Source organism: Oratosquilla oratoria, chromosome 12 (assembly GCF_046742065.1).
Source record: "Oratosquilla oratoria isolate Oo_2021 chromosome 12, ASM4674206v1, whole genome shotgun sequence".
NCBI lineage: Eukaryota > Metazoa > Arthropoda > Malacostraca > Stomatopoda > Squillidae > Oratosquilla > Oratosquilla oratoria.
This window is the reverse complement of record NC_134788.1, coordinates 1,791,088-1,809,175: the sequence shown is the minus strand read 5'-3', so window position 1 is coordinate 1,809,175 and position 18,088 is coordinate 1,791,088. Positions and strand designations below refer to the sequence as shown.

General features: G+C 38.4%; 1 protein-coding gene across 1 annotated transcript; it reads right to left on the bottom strand.

Annotated features, from left to right (window-relative positions):
* Nucleotides 1-316: 316 nt before the first annotated feature.
* Nucleotides 317-14,440, bottom strand: LOC143030892 (uncharacterized). The gene is made up of 2 exons (XM_076194133.1): nt 13,262-14,440; nt 317-4,313 (listed from the first exon to the last, which is right to left on the bottom strand). The coding sequence occupies exon 2, from the start codon at nt 4,222-4,224 to the stop codon at nt 2,863-2,865; it is 1,362 nt and encodes a 453-aa protein (XP_076050248.1). The 5' UTR covers nt 4,225-4,313; nt 13,262-14,440; the 3' UTR covers nt 317-2,862.
* Between the last annotated feature and the right edge of the window lie 3,648 nt (nt 14,441-18,088).

Sequence of the window (18,088 nt, the reverse complement as noted above, 5' to 3'; positions counted from 1 at the left end):
TAGTAATTTTTAACCTTTTTATAATTTTATCTGATTTTCTTTGGGAAACCTAGCCTAGGCCTAAGCATACTGAATAAAATCCTATCATCTTTGACCTATGATATTCAATACTGCATTTTTAACCTTTTTATTGTTTTACTATCAGACTTGTTTTAGGAAACGTATGCATACTGAATAAAATCTTATTATCTTTGAGCTACGTTGTTTCATTTTTTTTTTTTCATTTTCGTTGGGAAACGTAGCCTAAGCCTACGCATCAAGTCCTGTCATCTTTGACCTATAAATACTTTTTTGTTGGTTAAATTAAAATCATTGCAAGGCAAAATCAGGAAAATTTATTTTAAAACACATTCTTTTTTTCGTTTACGCACTGTACCGAAAATATTGTTATCGACAACAGACTAGGCATAAACAAAGTTTACTGTTACATTTTATTAATCACAAAACATGAAAATACAAAATGCTGTACCGAACATATTATCGACAACAGACTAGGCATAAAATAGTTTTACTGTTACATTTTATTAATCACAAAACACATGAAAATACAAAATACAAGGCAAAAATTAGGAAAAAATTATTTCAAATCACATTATTTTCGTTTACGTACTGTACCGAACATATTATTATCGACAACAAACTAGCTTAGGCATGAAAAAATTAGTTACATTTCTTGCAAAACATATAAAAATGCAAAATGCAATGCAAATTAAGAATTTTTTTACTTCAAACAAAATGAAAGAATATTTAGCTGGCTGGAATGCTGACGCTGCCGGCAGCCTGCCAAAACTATCGTACTTAAGTTTCGCGGCGTGCTTAGTAATTGTACTGCACTGCCAGGCATAACTTTGCAATTATATTACTCTATTAAATGTTAAATATTATTGCATTATCTCGTAGTCGTAAAGTCGATCAGTCGTAAGTCGTATAGGTCGTAAGTCGGCGACTACCTGTATACATACACACAATTATATATATATACACACACAAACACACACATATTATATATATATATACAGTACATATACGCAGCAAGTAACATTGATGTCGCAACACAGGAGTAAAGAAAAACTTAAACCCACCCTTGGAGAAAGATAAGCTGAGATAGTGTAAACCGTATTTTTCGATCACTGACTGTGGTCCTCTTCTGCAGTTACAATTATTGGGTACATAGACAAGAACGTATATACAGAGGAGAAAACTACAAACGGGAACTAGGTAAGCCTCAAGTGACGTGCCCTGAGTGAGGATGCATTTTTCCAATCTATTGTGTGATCTAAAAGACTTGAATGGAGGAATACAGCTGAGTTTTCTTGTCTGCATTTTCCTGAATTTTTACGTTATTTTATCCCAGTAAGTAGATCACGCCCCGTTTATCCCCAGTACATTTTATCACAATCAAGACATGGTATTTTTTATACTCCAGGGTTGTCTTTATTAGGAGTTCTGTGATGGACATTAAAAAAAAATAAATAAAAAAATAAAAGGTAAATGTCCATCACAGAACTCCTTTGGTGAGGATCTTAAACCAATGAACCAAGGAAGTCACCACGTCACTGCAAAACTCACGTAGGATCTTGTATATGTCATCTCAGGGGATTCCTACATGTTCATTCTCCTGGACAGAAGATTATAACTAATAGAAGTGAGTCACTATATCCATAAGTGAGGATTACAAGGGCGGCGACAGTGGTAACACTGACATCTATATCTTCATATATATTACTCGACCTGCATGGATGAAATTCCCAACACAGTCTGGATACCCCTTCCTCCAAGATATAACTGATCGCCATCCCATGACTCAACCTTGACAACGGCTTCGTCCATCCCTTGTACGTCGTCACCCATCCTAATTGAATTACTCACATCGGACATTCCTAATTATCGATATTTCCGGTGGTATGGGCTTATTCAAACTCTCCCAGTTTCTCCCTTAAAAAATGCTGATTCCGTTGGTATGGGAACGGCACATACCAAATAGGTAGAAATGACAAGGGGAGGGGAGTATACCTTGCCACCTACGTCTGGTTATATCTATTATTACCTTGATTCCTGATATGTTCCCTAAAACCCATAAACATAAATGATAGAATCGTGAGTGCCGGTATTACACGATGAACTTGAAGTTCTTACCTCGTGGGAGTTATCATGTCACATTTGAAAGCATCTCGCGAGAAAGCTGCATCGCACAAGTCATACAAGTCTTCTCACCTGCACTCATTATCATATGCTGTTAGATACTGCTCCTTCAAGCTGTTGGAAAGGCATTTTTTCCCGGAGTGGGTCATCACGTGATATTTCAAACCATTCTTATTTCAGAAAGCTTCATCCCATAGGTCACACTGTAAAAGGCTCAATCATGTATGGATCATCTTGTGATATTTGAGAACAGTTTTCGTGAAAAAAATATTTATTGCACTGGTCACAATGCAATGGGTTCTCTCCTGTGTGGGTATTCATGTGACGTGTGAGAACGTCCTTACGTGAAAAGGCGTTACTGTACAGGTAACACTGGAACTGCTTTTCTTCAGCATGGATAATCATGTGGCATTGATGATCGCTCTTTTGATAGAAAGCAGAATCACACGTGTCACATTGGAAAGACTTCTCTCCAGTGTAGGTCATCATGTGAAGTTTGAGATTAACCTTACGTGAGAAAGCAGAATCACACAAGTCACACTGGAAAGGCTTCTCTCCTGTGTGAATCATCATGTGGCATTTGAGGTGACCCTTTTGTGAAAGAGTGGAATCGCACAAGTCACTTTGGAAATGCTTCTCTCCTGTGTGGGTCATGTGACATTTGAAATGACTCGTTCGTGAGAAAACAAAATCACACAGGTCACACTGAAATGGCTTCGCTCATGTGTGGGTCATCATGTGACGTTTGAGATCACGCTTTCTTGAGAAAGCGGAATCACACATGTCACACTGGAAAGGCTTCTCTCCCGTGTGGGTCATCATGTGACGTTTGAGATCATCCTTTTTCGAGAAAGCGGAATCACACGTGTCACACCGGAAAGGCTTCTCTCCTGTGTGGGTCATCATGTGATCTTTGAGATTACCCTTACGTGAGAAAACAGAATCACACAAGTTACACTGGAATGGCTTCTCTCCTGTGTGGGTCACCATGTGATATTTGAGACTACTCTTATGTGAGAAAGCAGAATCACACAAGTTACACTGGAAAGGCTTCTCTCCTGTGTGGGTCATCATGTGATATTTGAGACCACCCTTATGTGAGAAAGCGGAATCACACAAGTTACACTGGAATGGCTTCTCTCCTGTGTGAGTCACCATGTGATATTTGAGACCACTCTTTTGTAAGAAAGCAGAATCACACAAGTTACACCGGAAAGGCTCCTCTCCTGTGTGGGTCATCATGTGATCTTTGAGAATACCCTTACGTGAGAAAGCAGAATCACACATGTCACACTGGAAAGGTTTCTCTCCTGTGTGGGTCATCATGTGATGTTTGAGACTACCCTTACGTGAGAAAACAGAATCACACAAGTTACACTGGAATGGCTTCTCTCCTGTGTGGGTCACCATGTGATATTTGAGACTACTCTTATTTGAGAAAGCAGAATCACACAAGTTACACTGGAAAGGCTTCTCTCCTGTGTGGGTCATCATGTGATATTTGAGACTAACCTTTTGTGAGAAAACAGAATCACACAAGTTACACTGGAATGGCTTCTCTCCTGTGTGGGTCATCATGTGACGTTTGAGATCACCATTTTGCGAGAAAGCAGAGCCACACATGTCACACTGGAATGGCTTCTCTCCTGTGTGGTTCATCATGTGATATTTGAGACGACGCTTTTGTGAGAAAGCAGAATCACACAAGTTACACCGGAAAGGCTCCTCTCCTGTGTGGGTCATCATGTGATCTTTGAGATTACTCTTTTTAGAGAAAGCGGAATCACACGTGTCACACTGGAAAGGCTTCTCTCCTGTGTGGGTCACCATGTGATATTTGAGACTACTCTTACGTGAGAAAGCAGAATCACACAAGTCACACTGGAAAGGCTTCTCTCCTGTGTGGGTCATCATGTGACGTTTGAGATCATCCTTTTTCGAGAAAGCGGAATCACACAAGTTACACTGAAATGGCTTCTCTCCTTTGTGGGTCATCATGTGACGTTTGAGATGACCCTTTTGTGAGAAAGCAGAATCACACAAGTCACACTGGAAAGGCTTCTCTACTATATGGGTCATCATGTGATATATGTGGCAATCACTTGATGTTTAAGATTTGTGAGATAGCCGAGCTATAGATGCCACATCGGGTTTTCTTTGTTGATACCTTTCTGAAAAAAAAAATGAGATTAACTTTTAGAGATAGGTAATAGTAGGATTGTTGGTGTTTTGCACACAAACCATTTCATACATGCCATCCTCTATTATAAGAATAATTTGCCTAAAAACACATACTAAAATCGACTATCAAAATGGCCAACTTGTCATTATAGCGGTGTTTGCTTTGTTAGCCTAGTTGTGGGTTGAAATTCCATACTTCTCTCCTACTCAAAGGAGTAAATATTAATTGCCTACGATGCACTTTGTAGTCGGTCTCTCACCTACATGGAGGGGGGGGGGTGAGGTTAGGGTGGATTCAACCCTGCCCCTCAATCAACCAGTACTAAAACTTTTAAGATTATCATATTGAGTAACGGTTGTCTATAGTAATTGCATATCTGATCTGGCATGAGAGGATGCAAACACTGAACACGTTTGATACGTCACCTTATTAATATCTACCAATTTGGCAGCGGCGTTCCGAACTTATGAAGAACTAGGCCAATTAAAGGAACCTTTAACGCAGTGGCATACTACTTGCTTTGCTGTCAAAGTCTTGCATACGTCACATAGGGAGTGTTTTGCAGATAACTTTTTGGGCTAACGGCAAACAAAAAGGAAGACAAAGCGTCCCTCCAAGCTTACTCCTATGTTAACAAAGAATAAATACAATAAAATGTAACTTGTATAAGTGAAATAAATAAAATCACGTTCATACACACTATGACCTTTGTTCACCATGTACTCTCGCACGTAATGTTGAGTATCCTTGTGTTCCTAGTGCCCAGGTAATTGGATTTAAGTCTATGGACCTATTTACGCTAACTTCTTTTGTCGTCCACACTTCTAAGAATAATCCCCTTTTCTTCGAGCTGTCTCTGTGTAACGCAGTCACTCCTTCCCAGTCAACGTTGTGCTGTAGTTCGTTCATGTGTTTATAAAGTGCTGAGGCTGCATCTTTCCGTTTAACTGCCCGTTTATGTTCTTCAATTCTTGTGGCGAGTTTCTTATACGTTTCTCCTATGCAATCTGTATCACAATCCAAACATCCAATGCGGTACACTACGCACGCCTGCTGAGTGGGTGCTTCCATGTCCCACCCCTACATCAAACCATTTTAATTTAAAAGGATTACAAAGGACAAACATGCCAACAGGAGACCTTTTGGTCCATAACCCGGTCGGTTGCGAAAAAAACTATAATGATGATAAATAAAATAGTAAATAAAATAAATAGATAAATAGGTAAAGTTAGATGATAACCTATCAGGTAAATAGTAAATAATAATAAATGGACAGATAAATAATAATAATAATAAACAAATTGAGAGATAATAACCAACAGTGTGAAAAAATGTCACTTTTGATGTTGTCAATTCCCTTCAGAATCTTAGACCTGTATCAAGTCACCTGAGCCTACGCTTTTTAGGGAAAATAGATTCATATGTTTAAATTGATTTTCGTATGCTTCATTTTATATTTGGAATCAGTTTTGTGGCTTGCCGCTGTACTTTTTCCAATCTGTCAATGCCTTTAATGAAAGTCGGTGACCATAAGAAAATGGCATATTCCAATTGTGGATCACGCAATCAGTTCTGGAATCATGTTTGCTTTCTCAGAGGCTGAAATATACTGTTTAGATGATTTGAGATCGTTACTGATATTCAACCCGAGATCCTTTTCACTATCCACTTTTGTTAACGAATTTATAACTTGTAATCGTAATTACTATTATTTTTACCTATGTGCATAACCTTGCATTTGTGTAAAATTCCATGAGCCACTTTTCAGACCATTAGTTTAAGTGATCATTTGCCATTCCACAGTTTTGTATCACCAGCAAATTTGGACACGATAGATTTCAGTACGTGGTCGTTGATATATACTATGAATAGAAGTGGCCAAAGAACAGAACCCTAAGGAACTCCACTTTGTAAGAACATCTTTGCCTCTGTGAGTTCGGTGGATTATATCAGAAGCATAAAGGTCACGACGCCTAGAAAAGAGAAACCAAGTATCAAGAAAGTGGTATCCCAGTTGCTTAAACAACTGTGATATCCTCTCATTGATCCTTATGGCTTTAACACAGGCTGTACTATTCTTGTAGAAAAAATCTTGACTGCTGTTAACAGCTTTCCTCCTATCCCATATATCTGTAAAACCTCCCACAGTGCCTTTCCGTCTACCCTGTCAAAACCCTTTTCCAAATACTAAAAGGTCCAAAATCATCTTAACCCTTTGCTAAAGCTTCCTCACATATCTGTCTTACTAAGAAAATCAGACTTTGCACAACATGTAAACGCTGTCAATGAGCAGACGCTAAGTCACCGACTTGAACCCAAGTTGCTGGTTCCTTCTGAGATTTTGATTCCTAATAACCAAAGATGCTCCCCGGGTGAATTGAACTTGCACTTAATCGCACATTTGTTTGTTGTTTAACTTTACCTATTCATTATTTATGTTACTATTATTTCTATTTGTTCATTTATAGTTATGTTTTCTCGCACCCGACCTAGTTATGGACCAAAAGGTCTCCTATCAGCATACTCTTCTTTTTTAATCCTTTGTAAATAGAAATGGTTACCCTCATAAACATGTATGCACATCATACCCACACCGTTGACAGTGTCCCAGCCCTGTATCCCACAGCAAAATACTGCTTAACATGCCTAGCCTTGAGGAGGTGCACATGCATATATCAGTGCTACTCGCCAACAACCACCACTTGACTACTGTTAATATTGGTCACTGATTATGTAGTTAGTCATATCAATACACAACCATATGAATTTCATATATTAGAAACTCCCCAAAATTGGAAAACTGCTCATTGTAATGGTGCTGGCTACTACCCTTTTCTATTCTTTCGCTATAATGTAAACAAACACATAGTTGCCAGATCAACTCCAACATGAGCCACTGTCCAATCCGTGTACCAGTTATAACTGCTGGCAATATTACAAACCAATACCGAAGGTATATGGCCCCGAGACTCACTCGAGGAAAGATATTACATAAAAACAGAGTCAAAAATCTTTTTATACAGAACTATCAGTGACACTAGAGCTCATGGAGGAGTCATATAACTCAAATTATCTAACACAAAAGTTCTCACGACTCATTCAGATCATCAGATGAAAATTATTGCACTCCATCAAATGCCTGCATTTAAATTAATCATAAACTATCATCCGTCACAAAATGATCTTGTAAATTTCACAAAAAAAAAATCAACAGAACAAGAGAAGAGACCACAACTCGGCAAGGAAATATTGACAGCCTTTTTATAGACATTAAACCAACAAAGAAATTCCATCACTAGAGCTAATCCAAAGAAATGTATTAATCTGAATGGCGGCCATATTATTCATGCAATTTCAACGGTTATATTAATCTAACCAAGATTCTCACCCCTGACCATGAGGAACTACTTAACCTAGGGTTCAACTGCCTTATTATATCTAAGCTCAAAAAGAGTTAAAAAAAAAAAAAAAAAAACAGAATGTGAAGTTTTTATTAGTGTCCACTGTGGGTCATCACATGATATTTGAGATCACTCTTTCATGAGAAAGCTGCATCACACATGTCATTCTGGAAAGTCTTCTCTCCAGTGTGGGTCATTATGTGGTATTGGATATTCTTTTCCGAGTATGTTGCATCAAATGGGTCACATTTGAAAGGCTTCTCTCTATTGTGGGTCATTATGTGATGTTTGAGAGTAATTTTTCCTGAGTAAGCTGCGTCACACAGGCCACAATTGAAAGCCTTCTGTCTAGTGTGGTTCATCATGTGACGTTTGAGGTGCTCCTTTCGTGAGAAAGTTGTATCACACAGGTCACATTGGAAAGGTTTCTCCCCACTGTGGGTCATTGTGTGGTGTTTTAGAGCACTCTTTTGTCGGAAAGCTGCATCACATTTAGGAACTCCCTAAAATACCTTGCCCACCTTCCTCTCACTGCCTTCTCTTCCATTATCATCTCTCCATCTGCAGATTTTACCTTTTCTTCTCTACTTGATTCGCCTCCTCTTCCTCTCTTGATTTCTTTCCAAAACATCTTTTTATTACTTTCAAAATTTTCTGTCATACTCATACCCCACTTCACATCTGCTCTCCTCTTTACCTCCTTTACCATTTGCTTTACTTCTCTTTTCTTTGTACCTCTCATATGACTCCCTTGTCCTATTTTGTAACCAATCTCTGAGAGCTCGCTTCTTCTCTTCTACAACCTTCTTTGTTTCCTCATCCCACCATTCACTACCCTTCCTTCTATTTCCTCCTGTCCTTCTTGGTCCACACACCATCCTTGCACACTTTGTGACTCCCTCCTTGAACCATCCCCATTCCTCCTCCACACCTAACTCTACTCTATTCTTCACTCCCTCCCACTCCTCCTTCAGCTTCTTCTTGTACTCCTTCTCCTTTTCATTTAAAGAGTTCACTCTAAGCACCTCCCTACCTTTTGTCCCTCTCCTCTTTCTCCATCTATCCTCCACTCTCAACTTACCTTCCACCAAAAAATGATCTGATATTCCCCCATCCTCTCCCCTTAGCACATGTACTAAGGGGAGAGGGTGGTTATAACCAGGTTACAACCAGTAAAATGCTTAAAAGGTTGAAACTAGGAATGAAAATCTTGGAACCAATCCATTACTCGTTGCAAGGACTAATAGAGAGTCAGTTAAAATATTAGAAAAAAACTGACTTTTATGTTATTTTGTATAAAAAAAAAAAAAAAACGAGCACTTGTTCATTCTGGTGATAGTTGTAGAAGAATCTGTCTTCCCAGATTTAGTGATAGGATTTGCAACATTGAAAAAAGGAGGGCATGACAATATGTCAGGCTGAGCAAGGGATCTTAGTGAAATCACAGTTAAATACTTTAGGCTAGGCATGAAGAGAGATATTTACTTACATATTGACAATTGCTTGAGATGTACGGAGGTAAAAGGAAATACACCCAAGTCTGCTCCTGTGCTATCATATCCTATACCACATAAACCTCGGGAAAATTTCACTTAGATACACTTGAGTTGTCTGAAAAGGGATATATGTGTTTCTTGCCATTGATTATCTGTCAAGATTTTGTATTTGACAACAACACACCCATTCCAAATAAGAGAGCCAAAACAATTGCTTCAGTAATATATGAACAAGTAATCTGTAATTTCACAACTCCTAAGATCTCAGTTTCAGACAATGCTGCTGAATTTAACAACAAAATCTTGGAAGAATTATGTAAGTTATTTAAGGTAAACAAAATTAATATTCAAGTCAATTATCCTCAAAGTAATAGATTGGAATCCTGTGTGTCCTCCCTTCTCCCAATGCCCCAACTTGTATGAATAATTAACTCACCTAAGAAAGATTGTAATTTCCAACCTTTCTTTGGTGAAGTAAAGCTATCATTCTATTATCCCTTGTAAACTGCATACTTAAGTGTTTCTTCAATAATAACAGAGGTTCCTTTTGCTTCTGAATTTAGATTCAACCTGTACAAACTGGTGCCCTTCCCAATGCAAGTAAATAATGCAATTTTTTAACTTAACACACCTGTAATAGATCCACTAGATTACATCCTTTCTCTAGATAACTTAACAGAGAGTAATCTTTAATGATAACCTTAAAAATTGTAAGATCCCTAACAATATTCTCTACTTGTGCCATGCTTTTATTTTATTTTTATTTTAATGATGCGGCCTTGCTGTGGATGTGCTGTGACTTGCGACGCTGCCTCTGACCCAGGGCAGTGGACAGGGTGCAGGGATGACCCGTCATCCAGGTGCTAAGATAAGAGGGAGGGTGGAGGGGAGTGGAGTGTATTTAGGGATGGAATGGGTGGGAGTGATTTTATGCCCTTTTCTTTTTGGCTACCTCCCTTGAAAGGGGGAAAAAGCCTTGATATATGCATGTATGTGTATGTATTTTCATTTTATTTATTTTTTTGTGCTCCATGAAGCATTGAAATAATTTTGTGAAGTTCCACTAGCTAAGAAAATATCTGTAATACAGAATTGTCACTACAAAAAGGATATTTGTAAACCAGGTTACTCACAGAATATCATGACAATATAAAATCGGTACAAAGGAAGTAAAGTAGTGAGTTCTGAAAAAGACCTTTGAGTGATTATCACAAAGGACATGGCACCTGATAAACAGATAGAAAAAACTGCTATGACCAACAAAGGGGGCCTTTGATAAAGCCAAAACTGGAGTACAGTATGCAGCAACATTACGGACAGCCAGTACTTAAAAGAATATAAAGAAAATTGAGAGAATCTAAACAGCAATTACAAATATGGCCCCAACACTTTCAAAACTGCCATATGAAGGGATTGTTAAAGTTGGAAATGCCAACTCTGGAACAAGGAAGAAAAATAGGTGACCTACTGACCATCTATAGAATCATGAAAAAAATGGTCATTAATACAGAAACTGACAAGTTGGAAAGGATATGCAACAAAATGCCACATGACAATGTCCATAGCCCTACATTTTCTTGCTTATCATAATTTTTTTTTTTATAAATGTAGAATAAATAATTCATATTATGCATCAAGGATGATAAAATCACCAATATATTTTGCACTTCTATTTCGTTGATCAAAATTGCACACAAAGTACATTTTTGCACTTCTATTTCATATATACATTAAAACCATACAAAAATTAAGTGAATATAGTATGTTAAGAATAAATATATTTTTTTAAACCATTAGAATTGTCTGATTAGAAATGAAGTCTTAAATCAGAGTATGACTAAAGTAATAAAGCCATCATGCACACTATGAAAAGTGGAACAACTATTATTCTATTTTTCATTTCATTATCTTATCATTGTTATTATTATTATTTTGGTTGGAAAATAATACCTCCTCTGTATGGACACCTTAATTAATTCCATAAAAAGGGAAGACAATAATGTGGCCAATAACTGCACAGGATACAACCTGCCAACCTACATAGAAACGTCGGAGATGGGAGTAAAAGAACTTTCAAAAAAGCCTCCCAAGATCAAATGAGAAATTCTTTGCAGGTACCAGTTTCAACATCCAATCAACTTGGAACATCAACAATTTCATGTCATCAGCTTAATTTATTTTAACATTATATGTACAGTTTTCTATTTCTGTGTTAGGAAATAAAATAGAAGTACAAAATCTGCAATTGTGTTTTTATACAGGGATTACCTTTGTCTTGTGGCATTTTGTACATAATACCTGACTTTAGAAAATCTTACTGGTTTACAAGAGCTTCAGGTAATGAGCTTGAGGTAAATTAGGTGAAAAAATAATGTATTCCATTATCCAAAGTCACACTACACTTAAGGATGTAAATCCCAATATCCACAAAACACCCAACAGGCTATTAGACTTGATTTTGTTTTTACAACAGTTTTCCTGTTGATTTCATTAAATTGGGTGTTCTGTTTCAATCAGAAAACACTTGTTTGTACCAACCCTAACCCCCATACCAGTCATGTCTGGGGACTGCATTGGGAAATAAGTATTTTGAATTAAAAAGGAGTGCAAAGACAGTGATTAATGAGAGAAACAAGGACAACATTGTTCAAATAAACAATAAAACAATTTTGACCATTCCTAAGATTAGAGAACACAATCACAGCAGGGTTCACCATTCTTTAAAAGATTATTGGGTGCTCAGATGAGAGGAAGGGTGGGAGGGGTGTGGAGTGTATTTGAGGATGAAATGGGTGGGAGTGTTTTTATGCCTTTCCCTTTTTGGCTACCTCCCTTGGAAGGGGGAAAAAGCCTTGGTATATGTATGTATGTATGTTATTCTTTACGTTACGATAATCAGGTTTGCTGTTTTTTATATAGATATGTTGGGTTCGCTAATCTTGACATTATCTGAATTAGGGAATACTGTAGGTTGTGTTAGGTTATGTTGGGATAGCCATTCTTTAGATGAGGATTATTGGGGTCACTGTTCTTGACATGATCCATACATTTTTTCCCAACAGTTTTCCTGTTGATTTGACCAAATTGGGTCTTCCATTTCAATTGGAAATCACTTGTTTGTACTAAACCCCCACCCACCCCCATCTGGGGAATGCATTGGGAAATAAGTATTGCAATTTAGAGAAGCATGCAAAGCCAGTGATTAATGAAAGAAATGACAAACATTGTTCAAATAAACGATAAATCAAGCACAGTATTCTCCTATTCTGACCATATCTAAACTACCCAGTTCCTCTCTCCCTCATGGCAAAAAGATTTTTCAATGGTATTTGCTCATTTTGTTTCTTGTATTCAATACGAGATAAGTTAATACAAGATCATTTTCATTCTCTTCCATACATATATATCTTTTACAATAATGTAGTTATGATTCTACATAATTCTAAGTATTCACAAATATGTTTGCCAGTCTGCAACCCTTTCCTATATCATGTGCCGGCCCATGTTTAGATACAATAAATTCATAGTAACGTCAGCAACGATTTTCAAAACACTAAGACGAGCATCTCTCTCTCTCACCAACAATTAGGTTAGGTTACATTATGTTAAATCCCAAGGCTGCAATTCTTACCTGTATCACAACTAGCTTTATCATTTTGAGTATTTTCCACCCCAGATATGAGTACCACAAATCAACAGTAACATCAGCGGTGATTAGAAAAGACTAGCATGCATCTTAACATACACCTAGGTCAAAATTCTTATTCAGTACTTGGAATTGTTCTACAACATCAGCATATAATGTTATCTACTTCCTAGTTCTTAAGGGGCTATTGTTATTTGACAGCCCCTTCTACAATTTTTGAAACGCTGACTTTCTTTCAACAGAACAATACCTAATTTGATCTCATTACTAACCTACAGCATTCTAAAGTATCCAACACCTAGACAGCTACAGCCATAATGGCCTGCAACTTCCAGGCATCAAACTAATCATGTAGGCTCTGTCTGGCAAACGCCTACAATCATCTTTTCCTTACCTGTGTGGTTTCCTTCTTTGCTTACAATTTTCATGCCACAAATGTCTAAACTATTTCAAATATCCTTGCAAATGTACAGAGGCACTTTTAGAAATGTTTTGACATGGTTTACCCGTACTTAACAAAAATATTTGTAATCATAAGCTCTATCAAGGGGTAACTAATCTGCTTTGGTTTCATAATTCAGAAATCCGCCTCCTTACGATCTGACTGTTCACAAGCTGTAGTTTACTTAAAAGTCCTGCTCAATGTAGGAAGTAGTGGTGAGATATTAGCAAAACTGTTTTTTTTCCATCAAGGGCATGTGTGAAATAGAAGTCTTGCTCACAGGCATACTAAAGCTGTCTAAGAACATCGGTTATGATGTGAAGATATGTGGGGTTTGATTGTTAATGTAGGATTTGTTAGATATTGTTCCTAGCCTATATCAATATACTTAACACTGCTGATTGAAGAACTGGATCAATCTGTTGCGTAGAGATGTGTATGCACCTTGACTTGCACTGGAAAAACGAAGAGAGTGACGTGATCTAATATATATTCAAACGGGTCAAGATTATCATTTAGACAGCAGGGCAGTACTCATAGTAATGGCCTCTTGCAGTCTCCTCCGGTCTTCGGGGTGCCGTGTCGTCGATTGGTTTTCCTCCTCTCAGGGCGATAGTGTTATTACACTCTAGGAGGTAGTGAAGGAGGAAGAGGTTGGTCATACCGTAGTGTTCGCAGTCTCTTTCCTGCCGTCCGTCTCACTACTTTCCCTCAGTACTTGTACCCCAACCCGAGTCTTGTGAATCTGACGATTATATAGGATGCAAGCGAGGGAACGGGGACTGACCGCTCTACCATGTGATTTGCAAAGTTCCATGTTAGTTCCAACAGTGAAGCCAATAAAGGCTTTCGTCTAACTCTAATATTCTTCGCGGGTGGGGTCGGGAGCTCCGTGAAAAGATATGACAGTCGCCTTCACTACTGAGTAACTGCTATCAGACTGCAACCCCATTTTTGTATATAATCATAAATCACTGAAATATTTATGTTTTTATATAGTGATATAGGACTCAATAATGATGGGCATTTCAATTTCATTCATAATTTTCTTTTAATATATTGATTTCTGATTTTGAATTGTGATATCCATATGTCACATTATCCTTAGCGCACATTGATAATTATTATGAAATTAACAGAATGTTGGAAGCTGTCCTCTTGTATGTGATAAAGTGACAATGGCGGCAAATGTGGGAAACTGTCCTTATACCTACATGAGGATGCCAGCATCTGCATCATGGTTATATTTATTTTGTAGTTGTGGCCGAGCGACTCCAAAATTCTGCGAACCAGGCTGACCATATTTTCTGTGGTTGTTATAACTGTTATAGTGGAAGAGAACGAGTAATACTGCTGTATTACGGTGATACAGCAGCATCATCGTGCATCAGGCAGCTGATGCTGATGCTTTCTGCGATAATTTGACTCGTACCAAAGAGGTTAATGGAAAAATGCCACAACAGTTCACATTTTTTAAATATTTTAATATGTCTCTTTTTATATCATGCAAACTATCACATCAAACTGTTTTATATAGTACATACATATACCAAACGGAACAAATACACAATTAGAGATTGTGTATATTTTCAATCGTGTATTTGCCTCGTACATACAAACCATCACATTTTATTATTATATCAAATCATTTTATGTAGTACATACATGAAATACAGGCGTATATGTCAAAAGCGAAAATCTTGATATGATAGGAATAACCGAGACATGTTTAAACGGTGGAGAGTTTGAAGCTGAATTTAATTAATATTGCGGGATTTAAACACTTTCATCAAGTTAGAAACCACAAGAAAGGTGGGGGTCTTGTTGTACGTTAAACGCAATGTCCATGCTTGCGTTTTAGAGAAAGTGAAAGATGGTGCACATGATAGCTTGTGGGTAGAATTAATTCAAACAAATGGAAAAAAATGAGTGTAGGTGATATAGGCCAAAGGCATTGTCATCAGCAGGCGACAAACTGTTGTTTCAAGAACTGTCTAGTTTCTGCAACCGTGACTTTATTCATAATGGGTGATATCAATTGTATTAGCATTGATTGGATGACCCTACACGGCCATATAGGTAGTTGCTTGATGGATTTCCTCGGTGACAAATACTTAGTTCGACATGTAAAAGAGCCCACAAGACATGGAAACTTACTCGATCTATTGATCACTAGCCGCGAAAACATGATAACCGATGTACAAGTCAGTGAAGCTATTGCAAATAGCGCTCACGTCAGTCACACCTCGCCCTACCCTCCGCGGCGCTCGCTCCCAAGTGGGAGAGGGGAAGGGGGGCACAACTCGAGCTTGGCCTTGTATATGTCCTCCCGGGGGATTCCTACATTTTTCATTCTTCTGGACAGTAGATTATATCTAACAGAAGTGAGTCGCCATATCCACAAAGTGAGGATTACAAGGGCGGCGACAGTGGTAGCACCTACATCTATATTTTCATGCATACTACTCCAGCTGTATACCGCTTCCTCCACGCTATAACTGATCGCCATCCCATTACTCAACCTTGACGACGGCTTCGTCCGTCCCTTGTATGTTGTCACACATCCTAATGGGGCCTTTCGCAGTGAGCGATTTAATGCCAGACACCGCCAGATTATGTAATTCTTGCCGGAAAATAAATACTTTTTTGGGCAAGTTTTATAAGCTTACAGAGGTGTATCGTTGTACATTATTGCGTCTGAAATTGAAGTCAATTAATTTCATGATTGCAAACGGCATGTAACACTGAGCCTCTATCTATAATTACAGATATTCGTAAAACAGCCTATAATTGTATCAAGCCAAGCAATTTGTCATTTTCTACCGACTTCAATGGACGTACACTGATACTTTCATTTGAATGCACCAAGCAATAGGCAAATCCATGTAATGTATAGAAAATATTATTTTGCATCGAAGACTTAATTTTTCCAGTATGATTACGGTTTGTCTTTCTCTTACTTTTTCTTGAATCTGACGTGCAGTCTGCCACGGCACACGTAAAATTAGTCATATTTGTCTGAAAATAGATCCCAGCAGATCCAAGAGGCTATTGTTTACACAAACGTCGCTCACCTCGTACGTCCGCCACCACTGTTATCTTTTATCTCACTGATTATCTTCATATACAGGACGTGACAGTGACATCCGTTATTTTTCAACACTCAGATAAAATGCACAAACCGAAATCAACATCCTCTTATTTTTACTGTTCATAATGACTTCAATAAAAATAATTACCTATTTTCTAGTTTTATCTTATAATTTAATTAACAAGGCCTTATCACACACCAGTGAGTAAAAATTATAACATTAAGAGCCATGTTTTTAATTTTGAATACACTTATGCAGGAATTTATGTCGTTTTTAATATGTTTCCAAATTAGCTAAGTCACCCCTTTGCCTCGTGAAATCCGAGACAATTGAAAATTCTAGCGCTAATAAGAATCTACGTGCCTGACTGCGAAAGGTCCCATTGTCCCAATCCCCGTCCCGTGTTCCTCGCCTCTTCCGATTCAAGTGGGAATACTTGGTCGCAGCATTCTGTCCCTCACCATAGGGTAGGCGACAAAATGGAAATGAACATTCAGAGAAGTGGAACAGGACAGTAACAAGGGGTTGGGGGACAGCATAACGGAGGGACAGTCGCAGTATAATAAAAGTGTCATCATTTCTTTGGGAAAAACGAGTCCTCCTCTATAACAGACAAAATGGTGTGTGGCTCTGGTCCATAGGGGCGCCCCACACAGACCCTAGAGTATCAACTGCATGTTGCTTAATCACAATAACGTAGCAGCCAATACCCCAGACGGATATTCCTAATTATATTTCCGGTGTTATGGGATTATTCAAACTCTCCCAGTTTTCCCTTAAAAAATGCTGAACTTTTTGGTCAGTCCCCAGTATAAAACCCGCTAAAACCTGTTTGAAAGGCCTTTTTTACGGAGTGGGTCATCACGTGCTACTTCAAATTATCCCTACTTCGGAAAGCTTAATCCCACAGGTCACACTGTAAAAGGTTCATTCATGTATGGATCAGCATGTGACATTTGAGAAAAAAAAATCGTGAAAAATATTTATTGCACTGGTCACACTGCAATGGGTTCTCTCCTGTATGGGTAATCATGTGACGTGACGTTTGAAAAGGCCCTCACGTGAAAAAAGCTTTACTGCACATCCCGTCACACTGGAATGGCTTCTCTTCAGCGTGGGTAGTCATGCGATGTTTGAAAACACCCTTTTGTGAGAAAGCGGAATCACACATGTCACACTGGAATGGCTTCTCTCATGTGTGGGTCATCATGTGACTTTTGAGAACACCCTTTCGTGAGAAAGCAGAATCACACATGTCACACTGGAATGGCTTCTCTCCTGTGTGGGTCATCATGTGACGTTTGAGAACACTCTTTCGTGAGAAAGCAGAATCACACATGTCACACTGGAATGGCTTCTCTCCTGTGTGGGTCATCATGTGACGTTTCAGAACACCCTTTTGTGAGAAAGCGGAATCACACAAGTCACACTGGAATGGCTTCTCTCCTGTGTGGGTCATCATGTGACGTTTGAGATCACGCTTTCGTGAGAAAGCGGAATCACACAAGTCACACCGGAATGGCTTCTCTCCTGTGTGGGTCATCATGTGACTTTTGAGGTGATCCTTATGCGAGAAAGCGGAATCACACGTGTCACACTGGAATGGCTTCTCTCCTGTGTGGGTCATCATGTGACTTTTGAGGTGACCCTTTCGTGAGAAAGCAGAATCACACAAGTCACACAGGAA